We start from the raw sequence: 21,146 nt of genomic DNA, 5'->3' as shown, positions 1-21,146 counted from the left end.
GGTGTGGGAAGTGGACGCAGATGATCGCGGAGGTGAGAGCGAGGGGGGCAGGGGGGGATTAACAGGACGAGGAGGCAGAGGATGATGAAAATGACGGCGATCAGGGCAAATAAATTAATGAGTGTCTCTCAAAAAATTTAAAACTATTATGGTCTCTGTTAGAAGGCCATCTTTGTCTTCCGCATGTTCGTTGTTGTTCGGGTAGAGAGAATGTTGATTTTCTGAATACAGACTGGAGATCGGTCTCCTTCAATGATGTTTAAGATGTGACAACCACCGGTCAACCTTAGCACCTGGGAAGATCCCTCCATGGCCTGTGCCACAGACTTGGGAATGCCCTTCAAAATGGCTGCTCGGAACACTTGCGAATGCAAAGTGGAGGCCGTAGGGGCGTGTCCTGTTTTCAGAGCGTAATCAGTGAGCGCCAGATCAACAAAAGCCGCGGCCTCCTCATCTGCTTTTGGAAGCGAATATTAGATGTGGAATGACACACTCAGGGAAGGGAAACAAAGGTCTAAGACGACAAGGTTAAGTAATTTACTCGCTTAATTATCAGGGAGACAAAAAAATAAATAAGAGAAGAAAAAAAAAATTGCATTAAAATATTCAACTATAAAAGCGGACATAATTGTGTAAACGGATATCACCTGCTATTAACATTTGTCCCGCAACAGCTCTCTGCACTGCTTGAAGCCAATTGGTACCACCAGATAGCATAGGAGGAAGGTTTTGCATCAACACACACTCACATCAGTGGGAGAGAAAGGTTTGTAAAGAATAGCAGAATTATCAGCGGGGTGTCCTGCAAGATTTGGGAACGAGCCACTGGCCGATGAGGAAAAGCTGGACCTTTGCAAGATTCCTCTGGTTTCGGGTGGGCACCTGAAACATTCTGGACATGACACTACTTGATTCTGTAACTGAACCATGCACAACCTGTTTCCCACCCCCTCATTATTAGCGCCATCATTCTTGCTTTTGCTTTCATTTTCACATTTGGAGACAACCCGCCAGTTCAGCCCTCCCTTTTTTTCTTCTTTTTTTTTTTTTTTTAACAGTCAACTCAAGAGCCGCCGCTCCTCCAACACAAGCCTTTTTTCCATTTTTCTCATAAATATCACCAAACACACAGTTGAAGACATTGTAAAAAAAAACATCCATTCTCGCAACACTTCTCATCCACTTCATTTTTATATATAACTATATATGTATAGATAGGTCTGATGCCAGTGAACATTTTTGAGCGGTTGAAAGTGAAAAAAATATTCATAAATGACTAAGTTATCACACTTCAAAGGAAATGCCTGATTTTGGCAAAAATTACAAGATTTTAATCAAAACAAAATAACGCCCACGGGTTCAACTTAAAGGGGGAGTTAGATCAACTTTTTGTCATATTTGTTAAAACTGTCTTGTATACACTTAGTAATTTGTCATTTAAAGGGATACTTGACTCATTGAGCCATTTTCAATGTGATTAAGGTGTTTCTGTAGGTGCTGCTGGTTTGGTTAGCAAGAGGGTTCAAATGAGCTAAGCGCTTTAATGGCACGCAGCCCCTGTTTTTTTTTTTGGTCGTGTTTGATTCATTTGTCTCGAGTAGACTTTTATACGGTCGGCAGAAAGCCAGTTAGGCCGGGCCAGGCCCGCCCGCTTCGAGGGAGGCGTGGTACGAACCCAGGCAGGTATGATAAAAAAGCTAACTATGCCAATACGTGTTCAAACCTGACGCCTCTACTCTGCATCAACAGTAAGAAGACCGAATCTATATTTGCTATACGGCAGGAAAATCTTGACTTGATAAATGATATGTGCTCATTATTTGCATCCTTTTGTTATCTCTGGTGTTTTTTTTTCCAGTTTGTCAGGTTTTCATTGTAATTTGACCAGAGATCGGCTTGCCGTTAACGTGTGTTCAGCTTTAAGTCCAATGACTTGCAGTCAAGTACATGGTCGATGTTTGTATGTTCCTGGGGGGAAATGTGGGCCGTGTTCGTCGATGACAGCGACGCTCCCCGAGCAGGAATGCTTATTTTGTGCCGATTTCATCACGCGCTGTTCGTCTTTTGGTGTTGAGGAGGAGATGCACGTTGACAGATGTGACAATTCCCGCCTTTCGAATCAAGCTTCATTAGTCGCACGACGGGGAATAAAATGCGGTTTTACGGTAGCAAAGAGGTGCATTTATTCACGTTTGAACTTATATTCATTTGCCCGATCGAAGAATTGGTTTTGTTATGTTAAAATAAGAAACATAGCAAAACATTCAACTTTTTCAATTTACTTCATTAAATATTTGGTTCATTAGAGTAAACTGCGTGAATTATGAATGAAAAAAGTAAAGCATTTGACATATTTTACATACAGAACTGAACCACCCTGGTATTTGAAACAATTTCAAAAAGAAAAAGAATCAAAATATGACAATGTTATATCCCAAAATGGTTTTTAAATATATATTTTTTAAAGTACGTTAAAAAGTGTATTTGTACGTTGGTTTTATAACAAGATGAACTGACTGGCAATTACTAAGAAGCGTGTTTTTATTGTATGATTTTGAGTTGAAAGAAATAAATTCAGAGAGGAAAAATGGTAAAAAAATGAAAGTATGGTACTTGATCCAGATATCGATACCATTCTTGGTATTGAAGGATGCTTTCGGTTTTTCCCCTGCATACACTCAGTATTTCATACATTTGTCAAAATAAACCCCAATCAGAAGCAGGTGTCCTAGGGACATGCCAAATTCAGTTCCGGTAGCTTTTTTATTTTATTTTTTTAAACGCCACCTCTCGGGGGTGAAGTATATTGAAGGTCATTTGGAGCATTCTTGGAAAGATTTTTAAAAATCAACCGCAACTTTTTCACCGATCAACACGAAATTTCGCCAATCTAACAAGACCCATGCCAGAAATTAAATAGGAAGTCAGCCAATGCTAGAGAACTTCAAATCTGTAGCATTCAAATGGTGTGCCTCAAGGCTCAATATTAGATCCACTGCTACTGTGCATTTATTGTATACAAATAATTACCAGCGCTCCTCTACATTCACCATGTTTGTCCATGAAGTAAACTTTGCAAATCGCTGGTTAAAGTTCCGCTTCATATCCCTTAGTTTTTGGATCTCACAAGGTCACGCAGGTGTACCGGTTAATGATGTGAAACTGGGTGTGCTGTAAATACTGGCGTTCGTTCCACAGCGCTGACAAAAGGTAGCCCGGATGATGGCGTATTCCACCGGGACTCTGGCAGAAGGCTGCTTTGGCAAAGTGTACCGGGAGAAGTACAATGACACCTGGGCGGCCATCAAGAAGGTTCCCCAGCACCTCATCAGCAGGAAGGACCTGGAGAGGGAAAGCGAAGTGTACAAGTGAGCAGCAATTTCAACAATTCTGTCAAGACCGTGGAGGAATTTCACGCCACAGCAAAACACCGAAATGATAATCATGTCATCGTTTATTTGCAGAAAATCCGAACACCCGAACATCGTCAAGCTGCTGGGCAACATCAACCTGAAAGACGGCAAGTGGATCATTCCGCTGGAGTTCATCTTCGGGGAGGACCTGGAAACCACCATCTTTAAGTCGGCAAAGTCCAAAATACAGGTCAGCACGTTAACAATTCGACATAATATTACAGGATGTACATTTATTATGTATTTATTTGATTTATGCATTATGGATGTAAATTAATGTAAATGTTGAGTGGACCGGATTAAAGAACATAGCGGGCTATATGTAGCCCTCGGACCATATATTACCCACCCTAAACTAATCAACAGTCCTCTCAAGTTTTGTTTTTGATCACGCCATGCTAATTCCACACATGTATATTCATTCAGGCCTGAGGGAGGAAAAGCAGGTTTTGCACTTGACTCCTGCTTTAAACTCTTTCATGATTCCTTTTTTTCTTTTTTTTTCTCTTTTTTTTCTTTTTTTTTCTTTTAAAGCTGACTCCAACAAATCGAGGCAAAATCATCGTGGGCATGTGTGAGGGACTTCTGCACCTCCACTCTAGAGACATTGTCCATCAAGACCTCAAGCCTGAAAACATCATGGTGGGTACACGTGTAAAGAACCCCCCCCCCCCACCCCCCCGAATACTACTTCTCTGAGCTTCTCTTTTATACTGATGTAAGTCACGCCAAAACCACAAACATAGTCAATAGTCACGTGTCGCCCATCAAAGTCTAAGAGGCTTAAAAATGTCATGCAAAAAACAAACAATTGTGATTGTAATTTTCCCGAAAGCTTTTTCAAAGGTCTTAGAGCCATGAGTGGTGTAATAGCTGGAAATGACTCCCCATGCAAAATGTTGTGGCTGATAGGCTGCAGGTATTCATCAGACTCGACTAGCTCATTTGCATATTAAAATGTTTCTTCTCAGGATATAGTAAGACCTTTTATCCTGCGGGCGGGCAGTCGTCCCGGGGGCCCCTTTGCCCTGGGGGACTGTGGCGCGCTTCACTGTGTGGGGCGAGCCGTGGCCAATCTGGGCCGGGGATCTCTGGGATGACATTGCTCCCTGTGGTGGTTGGTAGTCATCCCCACAGGGTTTTTCTGTGCCCCGCCATGTGGTGGTGTGCGTGTGTTTGTGGGTATAATCAAGATCAATATATTTTTATGGATGTCTTAAGTGTTCAGCACCTTGAGTTGCATTTTAATGTATGGCAGGTGCTATTTAAATAAAGTTTGATTTGAGGGTTTGGACCAAAATAAATAATAGCACACTTGTGTTGATTTATCTGCACATTTTTCTCATTAAGTTAGTAAAAAATAGTTCATCAATATTAGAGAACAGTGGTTTGTGAACATTTTAATATTAAAGAACACCACAAAAACTACTCAAAAAAACTAAAATGATTCAATAAAAATGCATTACCCATAAATATTGTAGCTAAATTTGTCAAAACAACCAGTTCAAAAACATATTTATAAGTTTATATATTTGTTTATGCTAGAGCATGCAGAAGGCTTTGATGCAGCCTCTGAACAGAAGCAAACGCTCAAAGCAATGGTAGTTATTACAAAAACGGCCAACAGGTGGCAGCAGAGTATAAGAGATCAACCAGGGCCATGTTGCAAAAAGCTCTTTCTCCCACTGTTTCAAACATATTGGTGAATAATGATGAAACTTAGCTATATTCTAATGCTAATTGCTGCAAAACGGAAACCGATAGAAATATACTTTTTGATACATACTGATGAAAGGAGACTATTTTCTTTTGGTAGGTTCCATGTTTTCTAGCAATAGAACATAATATTCTGTGGGCCTTCCAGTAAATCCAGTAAAACAGCCGAGAGCAAAGGGGGCTGCTTCAGTGAAAATGCATGGGAGTGAATGAGTAAATGATTAAATCCAAATGTACTAGGCAGTGATTCTTTTGCATACCACAATTTGAAAATCACCGCCCTCGAACCCGCACCACCTAACATTTGTCCACCGCTAGGTGGAACACAACACCAACCGAGCCGTGATCATCGACCTGGGCCTGGCCAAGTTCTTCCAGCGCGGCCTCAACTCAGCCATGGACATGGGCAACGAGGCCTACTCGGCCCCCGAGGTGCTGCGGCGCCTCAGCCAGCGGGACCAGCGCTCGGACGTGTGGGCCATGGGCAAAATCATCGCTGAGCTTTGTGCCCGTATCCGGCTGCACACCCCTAGCGTGTGTCCCGCCAAGATACGGGACGTGATGCGCGACCAGCCCTACTGCCAGGCCGTGTGCAGGATGGTGGAGAGCAACCCCGCCCTCAGGGCATCCATAGTGGGCGTCATCGGCGACATGAGGAGAGCGGCCGGAGGTGTGGGACACCTCACTCTGCCGCCGACGCAGGTCAGGAACCGGTCGGCATCACCGGGTCGGAGAGGAGCGTCGCCGTTCAACAAAGAGCGGCAAGGTAGATAAAGAGTCAATAGAAATTCAATTAGAAATTACCGTTGAATGACAGTCGTTTCACTTATCTTTTTTTTTTAGCGCACTCTCCGATCAACATGCAAGGATCCCCGCTGCGGTGGGAGCACACCCCTCGACCGGACATTAAACTCGTCTATCACAACCCCAGACAACCCCGCTCGCTCTCCCCCAAGAGGAACCAACCGCTGGTCCCCGCGGCAGGTCGCGGCGGCGCTCTGAACCTGACCAAGGACATGATGAAGATGGGCTTGTTCCAGGAGGCCGTCCGCGACCTGCCGTGCAAGCTGCCCGCCACCGGTCGGGTGATAGTGCGGCGCTTCGAGGAGAAGAACGGCGAGGTGGAAACGTGGGCGGAGAAGGAGGTAGTCATGCGCGACGGCAAGTTAATTAAATACAAAGATGTCACCTACAACAACAAATAGTCAGAATATGTCATGGCAGGAAAAGAACTGGAGGCGGGTTTAACGAACTGAAAGTTAGAGATGCAGTACATCCCCACGATATCACTGTTCAGTGTTCGCACCCTGGCGAGTTTGCGAATTTTGGAGTGATCGGGTTTCATTGGATTTTACAGTATACAGTTATTGCCCCCACCCCTCCATCACACCCCCACGATAAGTAGAATTAGCTACATAAAATATTGTAAAACTTCCTAGAATAGTACAGCATATTTTTAAGGTCTTAAATTTAAAATACTACAACACATTTTCACACGTATATTTTTGAAAGAATGCCAAGAGCAATGAATAACACAAAAATATTGTGAAGTGTAGAACCCTCGATGTGTCTACAGTAAACAAATCAAATCCTTCAAAACAGTTACCTCGTGATATACATCAATAACGCCCAAACATTTTCATTATAAAATCATCCTCCTGCCGTCATTTTCTGTAGGCGTAAAAACTTTGATTACGTTCAATATTTTTCAACAAATAACTAGGCTACAGTATGCTGAAATACTTAGTTTTTGTTCCTATTCTTTCAAATGTAGTTTCAAATTAAGTAGTATGCTGCCCTCTAGTGGTCGCCAGTTGAATTACACCCACAATTGACAAGAGGGTTTACTGGATTGTAGTCGTGTCTGAATTTTGAATGACGCACCAACATCAGGTTATGCCACATTTCAGGTAGCACTTTACTGGAAGTGTTTCAGCAAAGAATAAGAGGCCGAGAAAGGCCCCAACTTAACTCAGTAACAGTTGTTATTCCCACAAAACAGAGATAATATGTCTGAGTGCTGTATGCTTGTCCAACTGTTGAAAGTTTCATTAATTTTTGCACACATTGACATTCTCTAACGAAGAGCTGAATGGCAGAATTCACAACAGGTGTTTGATCCATTCATTATACCGATGACGTGCGTTTAGTTGGGTCAAAAAGGCTAAATTTGTCAAAATTGTCAACTTTAGGAAATGTTAACTACAGTGATGCCCCACGTTGGCTGTTTGTCATTATTCAATAATAAAAAAAACTATTCACTGTTCTTGTGCTTAGTCCAAAGCAATAAAAGTATTTTATTGTTCTTCTGAATCTTCTGACATCTTGATGCCTAGGAATTATGCTGCATTTGAGGTGATTCTTTTAGATAAAGAAAAAGTGCTTTGCCACCAACTTGTGTGATCGACGTGCAATTATAAATCTTTTTGGGGGCAATAGTATTTTTTTTTCTCCAATTAGCAGCAGGGCCCAGTGAATGAGAGCTTTAACAAATTGCTTGGAATTAAAAAGTAAATAAACAAAGGATGCTACTTCATCTAGCGTCTTAACATCCCTAAATGTTTGTGCAGCAGCAATATTTAAAGCCTCTCCGTTTGCGGGGCTAAATGTCTCACCGGGTCATCATTCATGGTGCTTTCCATGCAAGAGTTGCAAGCTATCCACTAACGCTAGTTTGCTTTTGGTTAATTTGTTTTGACTGTAACATTATTCTGTATTACATAATGCATGACTGGTAGTCACTTTTTTCTTTTTAAAGACAAAAAGGGCTTGTTTACCTTTACTAATCCCTCAGAAGCAGCTTCCGAGGAAGGCGGCAGAGGACGCCGAAACTAGTAAAAGGTAAACAAACCCTTTTTGTCTTTAAAAAGAAAAACAGTGACTTGATGACAAGATGAACATTTTTAACCAATGTATGACTGGATTTTAATTATGTGTAACACTTTTTGAGTCTTTTGTGCAAAATGTGATATAAAATGCGTTTTGACAGTTGCGTCACATGCCCCACCCACCCCGACAACAAAATCTAATTGAAAACAATCTGAAACATCACACGCCACAAGTTTAAGCTAACTCATCTGAATAAAAGATTTATTACAGAATTTAAGGCCACTCGAGAGCGCTGAACACACATCAGCAGAACGAGCTAGCAGTACCCCGAGTCCAGTACTAACCTGCAACGTCGCGCACACAAAAAAAAAAAGCAACATAAAAACATCACAACAAAAACATCAGGACACTTTTTACAGTGCGCTGACCTGCTAACGTGCACAGTGGCTTCATTATTTTTGCCAAGGCAAAAATCAATCAATTACGATTGATTTATCGATTTATGATCGAAAGTCGTTTGAGCATTTTTCCATTATCTTTGGTAACCATCCTAAGGTTCGTGTACTCGGAAGCTCTTTGTCCTTACTCCTCGGACAAAAGCACACTAGTAGAACTAGTACATAGAACTCAAGGATATTGGCAGTGGGAGCGGTGTGTAGTAGTAGCAGGCCAAAAGTAGAATCAGTGGTGAAAACAAAAATTTTACTAGTAAAACTGTTGTTCTCCTCGTGCACTGACTTGTTCTACGAGTGAGGACAATGAGCGTACATTGACCTTGAGCTGGATATGAAGGAAATGGAATAAATGCACAAAGAGCTTTCCATACTAGCTGGTATACGAGCTGCGTTGCGGCCATATTCTCTTTGGTCGGCGGCTTCCTGAGACGCTGATTACAACATTGTGGATTAAGATTATGATGATCTTGTATACACACACTTGGTCTATGTTTGACGTGTATGCTTGGTGGAGGTAAAGGCAAAGAGCATGTGTTGGATATTTACTGCATGAAAGGAAGGAGAAGATGTACTGTTTGTTGTGGCCAGATGCAACTGGTTTTCTTTCCTAAGCAGAAAATCAAAAATGTTTTATATACATTTTCTTTGCATTTCAGAAAACTAAAGATTTTGTTTTTGCATGTCAAGCAGGGCTTTTTTTTTTAAGTAAAAAAAAAAAAGTGAAAAAATATGCTTCAAAATCAAAAAAGTACAACTAAATTATTCATATTCAGACCTAATTTTAAGTGATTTTTTATGTGTTGAAAGGGTATCACAAGAGAAATGAATAATTTCTTTACCTCTTGTGCAACCTTTTAAATATTGATGGAAAATGATGTAACTTTTTTCCAGTCCTTTCAGTGAGCTAAACTGGTGTAATAAAACAAAAATAATTAGTATTAGACATATTGATGAAAAATAGGTGTATTTTTTTTAGATAAAAAAAAAATATTGTAATGCATGGACGGATTATAGTTTTTAATCATAAATTGAAGCTTCCTTTTGAGATTAAAAAAAATTGGAGTGATTGATGACGAAAGACTATATTTAAACTTTATTTTCTGTGTGTGTTCTGAATGAATTTATCTTTTCCTCTTTTTATTCTATACATTTTTGAATTATTTTTCATTTTATTATTACTGGATACTAATTCAATTTGTCTTCACTGTTTGCATTAAATACATTTATAAAATAATTTTTACTATACTCACTAAATGAAAAAAAAAAAAGTTGTGTTCAAGATATTGATGAAACTTGTGATCATTCTTAATCAGTTTTTTTTCTCTTAAGGATTCCTCTCCCTGACTGTATTAATTTGACAAGCAATTTTCTGCAACCTTTGAACGCCATCTTGTGTCAAACCCTTTTAACACACAAAAAAGTTAAATACTAAGGCGTGTGGGCTCAGTTGTTAATCATTGTTAAACGTGAAATGTCAAACGACTGCAAAACATGTGCCTTGATATGCTTGTGGCGTATTGATTATCTGGAAAACGTGTAAACTAGGCTGTATCCTTTGACTGTAGCAGCATCACATGCTTAAAAAAAAAAAAAAAAAAGGCGCATCAATAGTGGAAGATAGAATTGAAAAAATATTGGAAGGCATCAGGAGGTTTGAGCAGCGAGCACGCGGCGGCGCCGTTGATAAACTCACAGAGTCCAACACGACATGAGGCTGATAATAATCATTTTTCTAAATATACAGGATATATACGTGCCAAGTCTGCAAAGTGGTACGAATAAGGCCCCCCCCCCCCCAAAAAAAAAATGTGACGACGGTCTATTTGTCAGTTTTGAGAGTGGCAGTCTTGGAGGAGACCTTGGCGGAGGCCTTGGCGGAGGCCTTGGCGGAGGCCTTGGCGGAGGCCTTGGCGGAGGCTTTGGCGGAGGCCGGGATGGTGGGCAGTGGGCGCAGCCCGGCCTCGGTGCCGATGTTGACGGTGATGTTGGTGTAGAGCGGGAAGTACTCCCTCGACAGAACCTGGTACTCGGCCGTGTTCATACCGTCCTGCTTCCACGTTTGACGAGTCTTGGCCAGCATGTTGAACCTGCACACAAATGCAAAAAATTACTATACATTCAAATCAAAGCTCATTTTCAATAAATAGCGGTTCAGGAAAATTTTAAATGGATGGAAATAGGTAAAAAACGCTAAGAAATTAAAGAATGAGTTCAATATATGTTCATTTAATACAAACACCTACTGTAGAGTCATAAACAAATTAAACAAGGAATTAAAAATAAAATATACATACAACGGTAAAAAAAGTTGCCATGTAATTAGTCATCTAAATTAAATAAAAACTAGATAATTAAAATGCAGACAAAAATAATATAAAATTCATAAATAAAAAGTTAATTATACTTAAGGATTAATATGAAAATAAAATCAAAAATATGTAAAAATATTAATTAAATAAAAATAAATAACTCAAAATTTTAAACAAAGAAATTAGTTTAAAAAAACAAATAGTACTGAGTATTGCTAAATTTGATTTTCAAAAACTAAATAAATGTATTAAATTAAAAGTAGAATACTGGGGGTCGGGGGGGTCAAAAGAAAAAGGCTTCAAACAAGGGCCTCAAATGAATTCCTCATGGTCTTTCAATTTGGCATACCTCTTTGGGTTGACATCATTGCCCTTGTCCAGCTTGTGTTTGATCATCTTGTAGCGGCCCACTTTCAGGGACGGACGCGTGATGAACATTCCCGCCAGAGACACTCTGGGAAAGACGAGAGCATGCGGCATGGCTCGGAATGTGAATTGACGACGAACGCGGTTCGTGACGGTCCATTACTAAAATATCCGGGCTGACGTTTGTTACGTCACTGAGGGTCCTTACCTGATGCCGATGTCGTCGTCCTCGCCGCCCCAGCCCCAGTAGTTGTTGGGAAAGCCGTTCATTTTCAGGTAGTGGTCAGGCGTGATAGCCGACACTCCTCCAAAGTACATCGCATATGGAAGCCTGCAGGGCGAGCACCACACAAAACATGACCATCTGATATTGAAGCGAGGGTAACAATATCGCTGCAAAGATTATTGGAAAATGTTTCTAAATTGTTAACGTGGATAAGAAAAAGGTCGGGGCAAAACATGGACCCCTGAGGCACATCAATTGTCACAAACTGCTTCCTGGTACACCCGAAACCATTCAAGTAATTTACCATCAATACAATAAGCAGCAGAATATGCAGAAGCTTAATATGAGGAACACTATTAAATGCTTCATGAATATGCAAGTCAAACATGTCAACACATGTACCACCATCAGAAGCGACATTGATGTTGAACGGAGGAGACGCACTTGTAGCCAAACTTGTCCATGGCAATGGCGGCGTGTTTGGGGTTGGCGTTACACTCGTATGTGTTGCGGTCATCCTCGGGGATGAGGTCGACATCGTGGAAGAACAGGCAGTCCCACTGCTCCTCGCGCATGGCCTCGTGGAAGCCGACGTTCATCAGCTTGGCCCGGTTGAATGTGTAGTTGCCCGCCTGCACAGGAGACACAAATACAACGGAGTTTAAGAAAAAGATATACACCTCCATTTTATATTACGTCTTCTGTAAGCACATAGTGACAGGTGGAGCCGTTTAAAAGTGGTATATGAATAAAGATGACTTCTCTGCAATAAAAAATACAGGTACAGAGCCGAAGGTCAAAGACCATGAAGTCACCCAACTATCAACTATGGTTTAAAGCCAATTCTACAGCTGCTGTATTTTGGGAATTTATACCCAAAAGGAAGAGCGTAGATGACAAACAAAATGGGGCCTGAGGACAGAGCCCTGGGGAACACCAGAGGAAAGATGTTTTTAGATGGGGGAAATAGAGTACAGCCACAGATATGATCTGTTTATTTAGCTTGTGAGTGTAATTTCTGGTCCATACATTGTCCCTCCACAGATGTGTGTGTGTGTGTGGGACCAGAATTTACCATGTATTGTATTCTCTGGCGACCATAGTCTCCATCTCACGTGCAACCGCCATATAAAATGGATGACTGACCTGGTGAATGACATAGATGGCGTAGTTGAGCTGCTGACGCTGCAGGAACGGGTGCAGGTAGTAGAGCAGGAACCGGAGGTGGTGCTCGCGGTGGCGGTGCGGGATGACCACGGCCGTGCGGTGGCGCGCCTCGCAGTTGGGCGGCCGGTACCGCCCGCCGGGTTCCACCAGCGGGTTCTTACGCTGCACCTCGGCCAGTGTGAGACCCGACGGGAAGCTGACGTGGATCGGCCCAACTGAAACGAGATGCAACAATTAAGTGGATGGATCAAGAGATCAACATGGACACAGTGTATAAAGACAGACATGAACATAGATTGAGCTAAATATATACGTAAACGGTGAAGGAGGAGCTTTAAAGTACCAGGAAAGCACCACACATCACAACATCTAACTAGTTAAAAAACTTTCAAAAACAGCTAATTAATACAAAAGAAACAACTGTTTCTAGATTTTCCATCAGTAATGTGTGTGCTGTATTGTTTACAACTTGTGACAAGCAATTCCAAAACATCCCAGGAAACATCTCGCCCCGCTAGCTAATCTAGTTTGAAGACAAGCATCAAACCACTTTAAAGAATTTTTAGGGGGAGGAATTTTAATTATTAGAGTCCCCCCTACAAAACACACCCAACTCCGATCTCACTTCTGAGAAGTTTCCTCGGGGCGACGCCTACTTCCAGGTAATCAAGGTAGTTTGCGTTTTGTGTGACATCACCGGCAGCACAAAAGGAAATACATGTTCAGAGTACAATATTTTGCAAAGAGCAAACATGAGCAAGGATCAGGATGTCAAAGGTTGTGTGTGACTAGTGTGTGGCATGGCGTTAACGTTGAACACGCAGGAACTCAAACAAAAGGAGATCTGAATCACATCCTCTATAAAAGAAGCACAAGTGTTTTTTCCCTTGCAGTCTTAGTCTCATTTCTACTGAAAAGAAACATGAATCTGTTCAAAGCAAGTTTTCTTCTGATTTTCGGGGGGGGCGCTGTGCTGACCAAGGCTGATTGGTTGGTCAAATTTGGCGGGGTGTCGTTTTTACACCGGCTGGGCTCATCAAACTCACACGTCATCAAGCTCATTTGAATTCATTACCGAGAACTCTAAGACGCTGTGGAAACACAAATTATGAATTTCCCGCAGAACTTTTACAACCAAGAACTCCCTTTACCCAGAATTCAAAGATCCTGGGCTTGTTGGTGGAACAGCAGCTTAAGGCAGTGTTTCTCAACCGCGGTCCTCGAGTACCCCTATTCAAGGCTGTTTTCCATGTCTCCCACAAGCAACACAGGTGTTTCAATTGATCAGCAGGCTCTGCATGAAGCCTGGTAACGATCTTCAGCTGTGTTGGCTGGGCAGACACGAAAAAGAGGCTGGATAGAGGTACTCGAGGACCGGGCTTGAGAACCAGTGGACTAAGGTACAAAATAATCTTGCGCGCATTCACAGCTAGTGATTTTTTGAGGAACCATGGTGGCAAATCTGATAAGTCATTTGCGCTAACGTCAACTCGGAAGTGGAAGTGTCCAGTATGAGGCAGTTTGAGTCAAAACAAATCTTTGCCACTCACCCAAGAGAGGCGACGTCTTGGGACAGTAATAGACGTCTCCATTGTTCTGCGCCTTGGACAGGTGGGAGAGGTTAGCGTACACGTTGCCTAGGGGCACGTCAGCGGCCGTGTGGTTCCGGGGCGGGGCGGCGCCGTTGTCCGACTTGCGGAAGATGCGGATGAAGTAGGTGACCCGCTTTTGGTAGCCCTCCCGGGAGAGCAGCGCCATGACCACCAGCTGGATGCCCAGAAACATAAACAGGTAACGCCATTTGGACTGCAGCGTGACCATGGTGGTGCGGAAAGCGAGGCGACGTGCGAAAGTCTGCGGCCTATCAAGTGTTCGAGGGGTGGTTTGGAGAAGAAAGTGGAGGATTGTCAGCTACTTGTTGGTCAAGTTATATTCTAACCTGATGTAAAGTCAAAGAGTAGAAAAATATTCTAACACAAAGTAAAAGGCACTTTCGGTGGGCTTTCTCTCCGGGAGACCACCAACCAGACGAATAGCAAAGATATTCCAAAGAAGGGGGAAAAAAAATTAGCATTCCTCCATTGTTCACTGCATTCCTTGCTGCGGGTTAAGTATGTTTCAAATATTTCAAAAATTGACTTTTGTTCCAATTTGTGAGTTGCAAAGGGGGGCGATGACAGTGCCACATGGTGTGCTGTTCACCCCCTGCCGAACTCCATTTTCCTTCCGCAGGTCCGACTGATGTCTTCCTGCCTTCAGCAAACTTCACGTTGCCTCCCGAGCGCCCTTGTGTCACCGTCTGAGCGACTCTACAGCAACAACAGCAGTCGCCATGACAAACAAGAGCATATGCAGGCGCGCAACACTTTTGCAGGATTACAAGGCCGCCGCCCACCTCACATGGGGTGGGTGGGGGTTACAGGAGTTTCTATGAGATATGAGATATCCCCTCTTCTATTGTTCCATAGTCACAGACTGCAGCGGGGGGACAACAACCGGTCCTACTGGGTAGGCAGGAAGTGGGTCACTCACTGCCACGAGCTGTAAAAGAGAAGAAAAAAAAAAGATAGGGAGGATCAGTTACAATTTGGACTTAATGTTTTCATAAAATAATCACAATCCTATGCGCTTATTTTTTCTAGGTCTGCTATAGCTAATACACGAATGTGTATTGTCAGATTTATTACACCAACGTTTTTGTCATTTACATTATTAGGCCCGTGGGCTGAAGTTTGGACACCTTTAAGTCAACAGGCGTTCCATCCTGTAGAAGAATAGTTCTCCCCGCTCACTATACAATGTGCAATTGTGCAGAGAGCCAGCAAATGGATTGTGTTTGTTTACACGGGGGCTGAACAGCACAGTCAGCCGGATAGGCCTGACTCATGGCAACCGGTACAGATGCTCACCCCTCGATGCTCGCCAGCTAGCGGATCTGGCCTAGAGGAAGCCTTTGTTGCCGTTGCCAACGAGTCAATTAGCGCTCGTTAAAAGAAGGCAGCCTCATGCAAATAATCCTAATCCTGTTCAATCTCGTCAAACGCTGCAGAGGAAAAGGTGGGAGGAACCCTACATGTTGTTTCACACAAGACTCAGCCGGCAAAATGTCCGTGTTTTTATTCTACCAAAAAGGTAAATGTGACCAGATGGAAGATTGAACCAATCTGGCCCTGCTCCCACAATAAAGCTATAAATTAGGGCTTTAAAAGGATGTCATTTCACAAGAAGAAAGAATTGTGCTCAAGTATTCAACAGAATGCTTTAGAAGTCAGACGAGGGGGGAAGAGGAGCCAGTTACACTGTGTTCTTTTGGCCTCGTTGTCCTTCCTGCACACCTCTTTCCACTTTCCTTTTCTACCGAATCAAAACAAAGCACCAGCATGACTTCCAACAAACGCGATGCCCTCGTGTTAAATTTCCTTGTGCACGGCACGCTCTGAAGTCACGACACAAGGCGGCGAGCAAGCATTTTCTCCGTGCCCACGGGTCATTAATATTATATGTAGTAAATGTATGTCTGCATGCATACTTACACACATGACTGGACGCGAGAGGGGCACTTGGGTTAAATATAGATCGTCATCTAGGGACAAGAGCTCAGGGGTCAGCGCCACATCTCAAAAGGGATGACATAACGCACAGTGCTCACTCTGGAGAGAACAGACCAATAAAAGAGGGGGCGGGGGGGGGGGGGGGGGGGGGGGGCTAACGGGTCCGGGGTCTCGAGGGATTCTTTAATTAAGTGAACGCGAGGGTCCACGAGCCTAAAAGGCGGTCCTCGAGTGCAAGATATTGCCGTTTTGAATGGAAAGAAACTTTAAAATATAAAACTTTGTTCTCCCAAAATACAGTATGTGACAACATCCTTGTAATATTGTACGATTAAACTTAAAATTCAAGGGCTTTAAATATTGAAAGAAAAAATCCCTGGAAAACAAACCCTTTTTTTCCTCATATCTGTACCTTGAAAATGTGCAATTTTGATCTGAAAAATGCTATCTCAATAAGTATTTTACAAATACAAAATATTAGACTTTTATTACGATTCGAGCCTCAAAATATACGACTTGTCGGGAAAAAAAAAATTCTCTTAATATTACAACTTTAAAAATACAAAACTTTTTCTTGGGAAATTTACAAGTTATACTGCTACTTTTGCAATGTGATTTTAACCTTACAAACATACACATCTTAATATCTAAAATTTAGAACTTTATTCTACAAAGTTACTATTTAATCTTGAAAATATACAACTTGATTTTTTGTTTAATTACAATAAAAATAAAGGTGTTCCCCCAATACACAACACAAAATAAACTAGTCTTATAACACTATGAAGTTAATGTAAAAAAAATGCACGTTTTCCTCTAAAATACACGACTTTTCTTAAAAATATTACTGCACTCTCGCAATACATAGTACTACATTCATCTTAAAAATATACAACTTTCTAAGAAAGACATTTTTCTCAAAAATGTTTTCCTCTAAATTAAACTTGTCACTGACTCACTACTTTTTTCTCTCAAAAATACAACTTTATTGCAAATTTACTAGAACTTTACTTAAAAAAAAAAAGACTCATATTGGAAATATGTGACTTGTTGAGCTAATATACAACATTTTTTTTTTGAAAATGTAAAATTACGCCTAATCTTGCAGCGTAATTCCAAATTTGCCCTTTTCAATGTGGCTCTTTGTGCCAATTTGAAGCAACAGTTAATCTGGAAGTAATGTTGCGCAAACAATTCTTACACAACAGTCTTTTCCCCCCTCATTTGAATATCAGAAGATCATTGGACAAATACAGAAATCCTAAAGGATACAATAGAGCGAAAGGCAAATTCACATTCAGAGTGCGTGCGAGTGAAAAAACATGCAAACACGAGCCGGGGGTGGTGAGGCGGGATGGCAGAACAAACGCGTGCCAGCATCCCCGCCATGGAAACCCATCCTGAGCCCGGCCCATTCATTATGGGCGCAGCTGGCACACCGCGGTCTCTGGAGGAGTCCCATCCGCCGGGACGGACCGCTAAAAGAACAAGAACTGCAGCGGCTTGTGCAGTTAACGACAACAACCGTAGAGATGACAGATGACTCCAGGGGGAGGGGGGGGGAGGGGGACCACAACAACTCAAAGCACACACAGACCAATATAAACCAACTGCCATGTAAGACGACGACAATTTACCAGTTGAAAATGACGAGCTTCGCAAGAGTTAAATTGAAGAATGTCAATGTGTTACTCATGTTCCTGCCAGGCAGACAATCACAAATATCCCTTTTCTGCTCAAAAGTATGTAACCTTTCCTAAAAATATGACACTATCTTCAAAAATCTACAATTATTCTTGTATTCGACCTTTGCCCTAAAAGAATGTACGTCTTGAAAATATACAACTTTTTTCATGATAGTTTTTTAAAATTGGGAAAATATGTTACTTTTCTCAAGAACATTAATTATATTGTTTTTTGGAAACACATTTTCTCGATATACACAACTTCATTCATTCCTTTTTTAGGTGTTTTCAGCAAAAATGGCAGGAATGATACGAGTTTTTAAAAGGGGTGCACCGATCGATCGATCGGCCCCGATTTCCTTAGTTTTGGGGGATCAGCGATCGGCCGATCCCTTAAATATAAACCGATCTTTTCCACCGATCTCATCTCCCTCCTAACAGGTCTGAAAAAGTCAGCCGCTGTCCTCGTCTGCTTAGATGACTAATGGGCTTTTAATTTTTATTTCAGAGTACTACTTAATTTGCAGTTAAAACAACCCGTTTGTATTAGTTCACAGATATTTTTGTTCAATGTTTTCCAATAAAATAAGTTTGGAACTCTGAAGGTGTATGCTGCTTGTTGTGAGAAAAAAAAATCGAGATCGTAAAAATTGGGATTGGCAGGTCAGACTTTTTTTAAAAAGATCGGAGATCAGTCAGAAAATTGTGATCGGGGCACCCCTAGTTTTTAATAATGCAACTTTTAACCACAACACATACATATATATATATATATATATATATATTTTTTTTTTAATCTAAATGTACCTTATGCACAACATAAATTATGTAATTCTGAATCAATCTTAATCTAATCTCAATTACTTTTGACAAAGTATGACATCAGCAATGGAAAATTTACACTCTTGCCATTTCAAATTAATCATTTTCATAAAAATAAAAAAAAAGCACATATTTTACACACTTCCTGGTGTGTGGACGTCTTTCGTGACCTCTGGATCTTCTAGTGCTAAAGTAGCCATTGAGTGTAATGAGCACTTCAAATGACAACCAACAACCATTTTTAAACCACCAGTGTCCACCCCCTGCTTAAAAACTACTTCTCGCCAACTTGCTACGTTCAACTAACCCTCCCGACATGATTTGTATTCATCCGTTCAAACACTACACTATAACGAGAAAAAGTTTGGCTACCGTCCACTAGCTTTGAAGCTAATAATAATACTGCACGTGCCTCTTTTTTTCAACACAATTTGTCGTTTTTATGAGGGCTTTAACGCCAAGCTAAAACACTTTTGGCGTTACTTATTCGCATTTGTGCTTAAAAAAAAAAGGGGGGGGGCATGTGTATTTGAGGGAAAACATGGGAGTATGTAAAAAGAAAAAAAAAGAAGCTATAACTAAACAGAAACACGACCGCCCCTCGGTGTTCCAGCTGCGTGGAGCCATCCAAGCCGCGACAAGCTGTAGCGGAGTTAGCAATTAGCTCAGCTAAGCTAAACTAGCAGCTGCTTCTCACCGCCGCCTAACGTCACTTCTCACTTTAAATGCTTACCTCGGCGGTCGGTAGTCGACGGGCTCCGTATAAGAGTCCATGGATGACAGATGCTGGATATTCCCTTGCAAAATGAGCTCGCTCCGTGCCGGTGATATGTTTTAGAAGTTGAAACAGACAGAGCGAGCGCAGTGAGCGCAGCCGCCAGAGTCACAACTGACCAGGCTGAATAATGTTGATGAGGGACGCCTGGTTTGTTCCTCCTCCCCTTTTTATCACACGTTGAATGTACGTATTATTATTTATTTTTGGGGCGGCTTTTTTCTTCTTCTACTGAATAACTTTGTGGAGTCATTAAGTATGTATCCCTTTTGTACAAGTGAACAGGAAGTGTATAGTTAAATGAAATTAACTGTAAATAGCTGTTTGAGAATGGAAAAAAAATCAGCAGTAAAGTTAAAATGGCCAAATCAAGTTGAGAGAGCGAGAAAAAGTTGGCTTGACGTTCGATGTTTGATATTCACTCCTACAGTCTACAAATCACCATAAATGATTTATATATTTTTTTATTCACTACCTACTACACCTCCAATATTTATCATATCTCTCATTTTGGACAATTTGGGAACATTTAAGGGATAAAAATGACCAATGTTCCAAAATATTTTCACCAAAAATCAACAAAAACACATTTTCTCCTTCTGGTTCCTGTAGTAGCAAGAAATGGTCAGCAACTAACTACTACAGCTCCAATATTTATCATATCTTTCATTATGATTGGTATTGAACAACCCTAATCCTGACCATGCGCCATGACGTCCATGTATTCTGTAAATTTAACTGACTCGCTTTCATTTTTTATAGGCGATTTAATAATTCCATGTTTCAATAATAAGAATAATAGTTGTTATTTGTTTTTTCTTTTTTTTAAGACAAAAAAAAGGTTCTGCCTCTGAATTTTGTACATTTATTTGCTCGCAACCGCCAGCCTGAGTGACTGAGAATGAATGAATGCTTTAACATGATACTAGTCATATTCTTATTGTTACTGTTATTCTTATTATTGAAACATGGAAATATTGTATGTTGCCTGTAAAAAAATGAAAGCGAGTCAGTTGAATTTAAAGAATGAATGCACGTCATGGCGCATGATCGGTAATAGAGTCCAGGGATGTTCAATACTACCAATTTTTCTTTAAATGATAAAAGTACGTAGTATTTAGTTTGGTTAAAATTTTTTTTTTTATTATTTATTTACTTACATTTACAGACAGCGTCCTTCAATGGACGAACCACTTTAGTCCCATTAATTGTTCTATAACCATTACCGTGTTTCAACTTGTTCCTATTCATTCACTCATTTCCAATCACGTTGATTTCTGACCATTGAGAATCTTAAAAATTAGTTTTTCCTTGTGTCGATTATTATTTCATTAGTAGATATTAACTAGCACTCAAAAATACATCAGTCCCATTCATTGGCCAATGTCCTGTCTCCGTGTGTCAATAATAGAGGAAGCTTTCTTAGCACTCAGCTTTCAACTGTCAAATTGTCATTCAAGACATACACAAAACAATAGTTCCTTGAACTTTGATCCCATTCATTGACCTATGTGCCGTCACAATGTGTCAACATTTTGGGAGGATTCCTCCTTTTTAATTACAGTTGACGTTTTAGACATATACAAACACTGTAGTTCCTTGCACTTTGATCCAGTTCCTTGAGCCACGTCCTTACATCCTGTGTCAACATTTGGGATGGACTTCAATGACATGTTTAATTTAGGTAATTTCGGTGTTCATTTGTCTACTTAGACTATCATTTAAGTGTCCCTTAAAATGTGCCATATAAAAATTTACCAACACTGTATTAACAACCCTAACCCTTGTATCCAAATGTGGGGTGGATTTCTTGCCTTTGACATATTTAAATT

At 41.1% G+C, this 21,146-nt stretch overlaps 2 protein-coding genes across 3 annotated transcripts; one reads left to right on the top strand and one right to left on the bottom strand.

The window, feature by feature from the left end:
* LOC147172699 (uncharacterized) lies at positions 1-7,395 on the top strand. 2 transcript variants are annotated; one of them, XM_086078991.1, is made up of 6 exons: positions 1-32; positions 3,199-3,368; positions 3,465-3,603; positions 3,948-4,055; positions 5,448-5,895; positions 5,973-7,395. In XM_086078991.1, exons 2-6 carry the CDS (start codon positions 3,220-3,222, stop codon positions 6,332-6,334), a joined length of 1,206 nt encoding a protein of 401 aa, XP_085935117.1. In that variant the 5' UTR covers positions 1-32; positions 3,199-3,219; the 3' UTR covers positions 6,335-7,395. The 2 variants fall into 2 exon arrangements, with proteins under 2 accessions (XP_085935117.1, XP_085935115.1); XM_086078989.1 differs by lacking the exon at positions 1-32 and adding an exon at positions 1,712-1,748.
* A 796-nt stretch (positions 7,396-8,191) lies between these two features.
* LOC147172698 (beta-1,4-galactosyltransferase 3) lies at positions 8,192-19,460 on the bottom strand. Its single transcript, XM_086078992.1, has 7 exons — positions 19,273-19,460; positions 14,032-15,022; positions 12,461-12,696; positions 11,759-11,946; positions 11,297-11,419; positions 11,072-11,176; positions 8,192-10,500 (listed from the first exon to the last, which is right to left on the bottom strand). The coding sequence occupies exons 2-7, from the start codon at positions 14,300-14,302 to the stop codon at positions 10,233-10,235; spliced, it is 1,191 nt and encodes a 396-aa protein (XP_085935118.1). The 5' UTR covers positions 14,303-15,022; positions 19,273-19,460; the 3' UTR covers positions 8,192-10,232.
* Positions 19,461-21,146: the final 1,686 nt, after the last annotated feature.

This window comes from Leptonotus elevatus, chromosome 6, assembly GCF_054856555.1.
Source record: "Leptonotus elevatus isolate MCC_2025b chromosome 6, RoL_Lele_1.0, whole genome shotgun sequence".
Taxonomy (NCBI): Eukaryota; Metazoa; Chordata; class Actinopteri; order Syngnathiformes; family Syngnathidae; genus Leptonotus; species Leptonotus elevatus.
The sequence above is the reverse complement of the archived record's forward strand: the minus strand, read 5'-3'. Positions and strand labels throughout refer to the sequence as shown.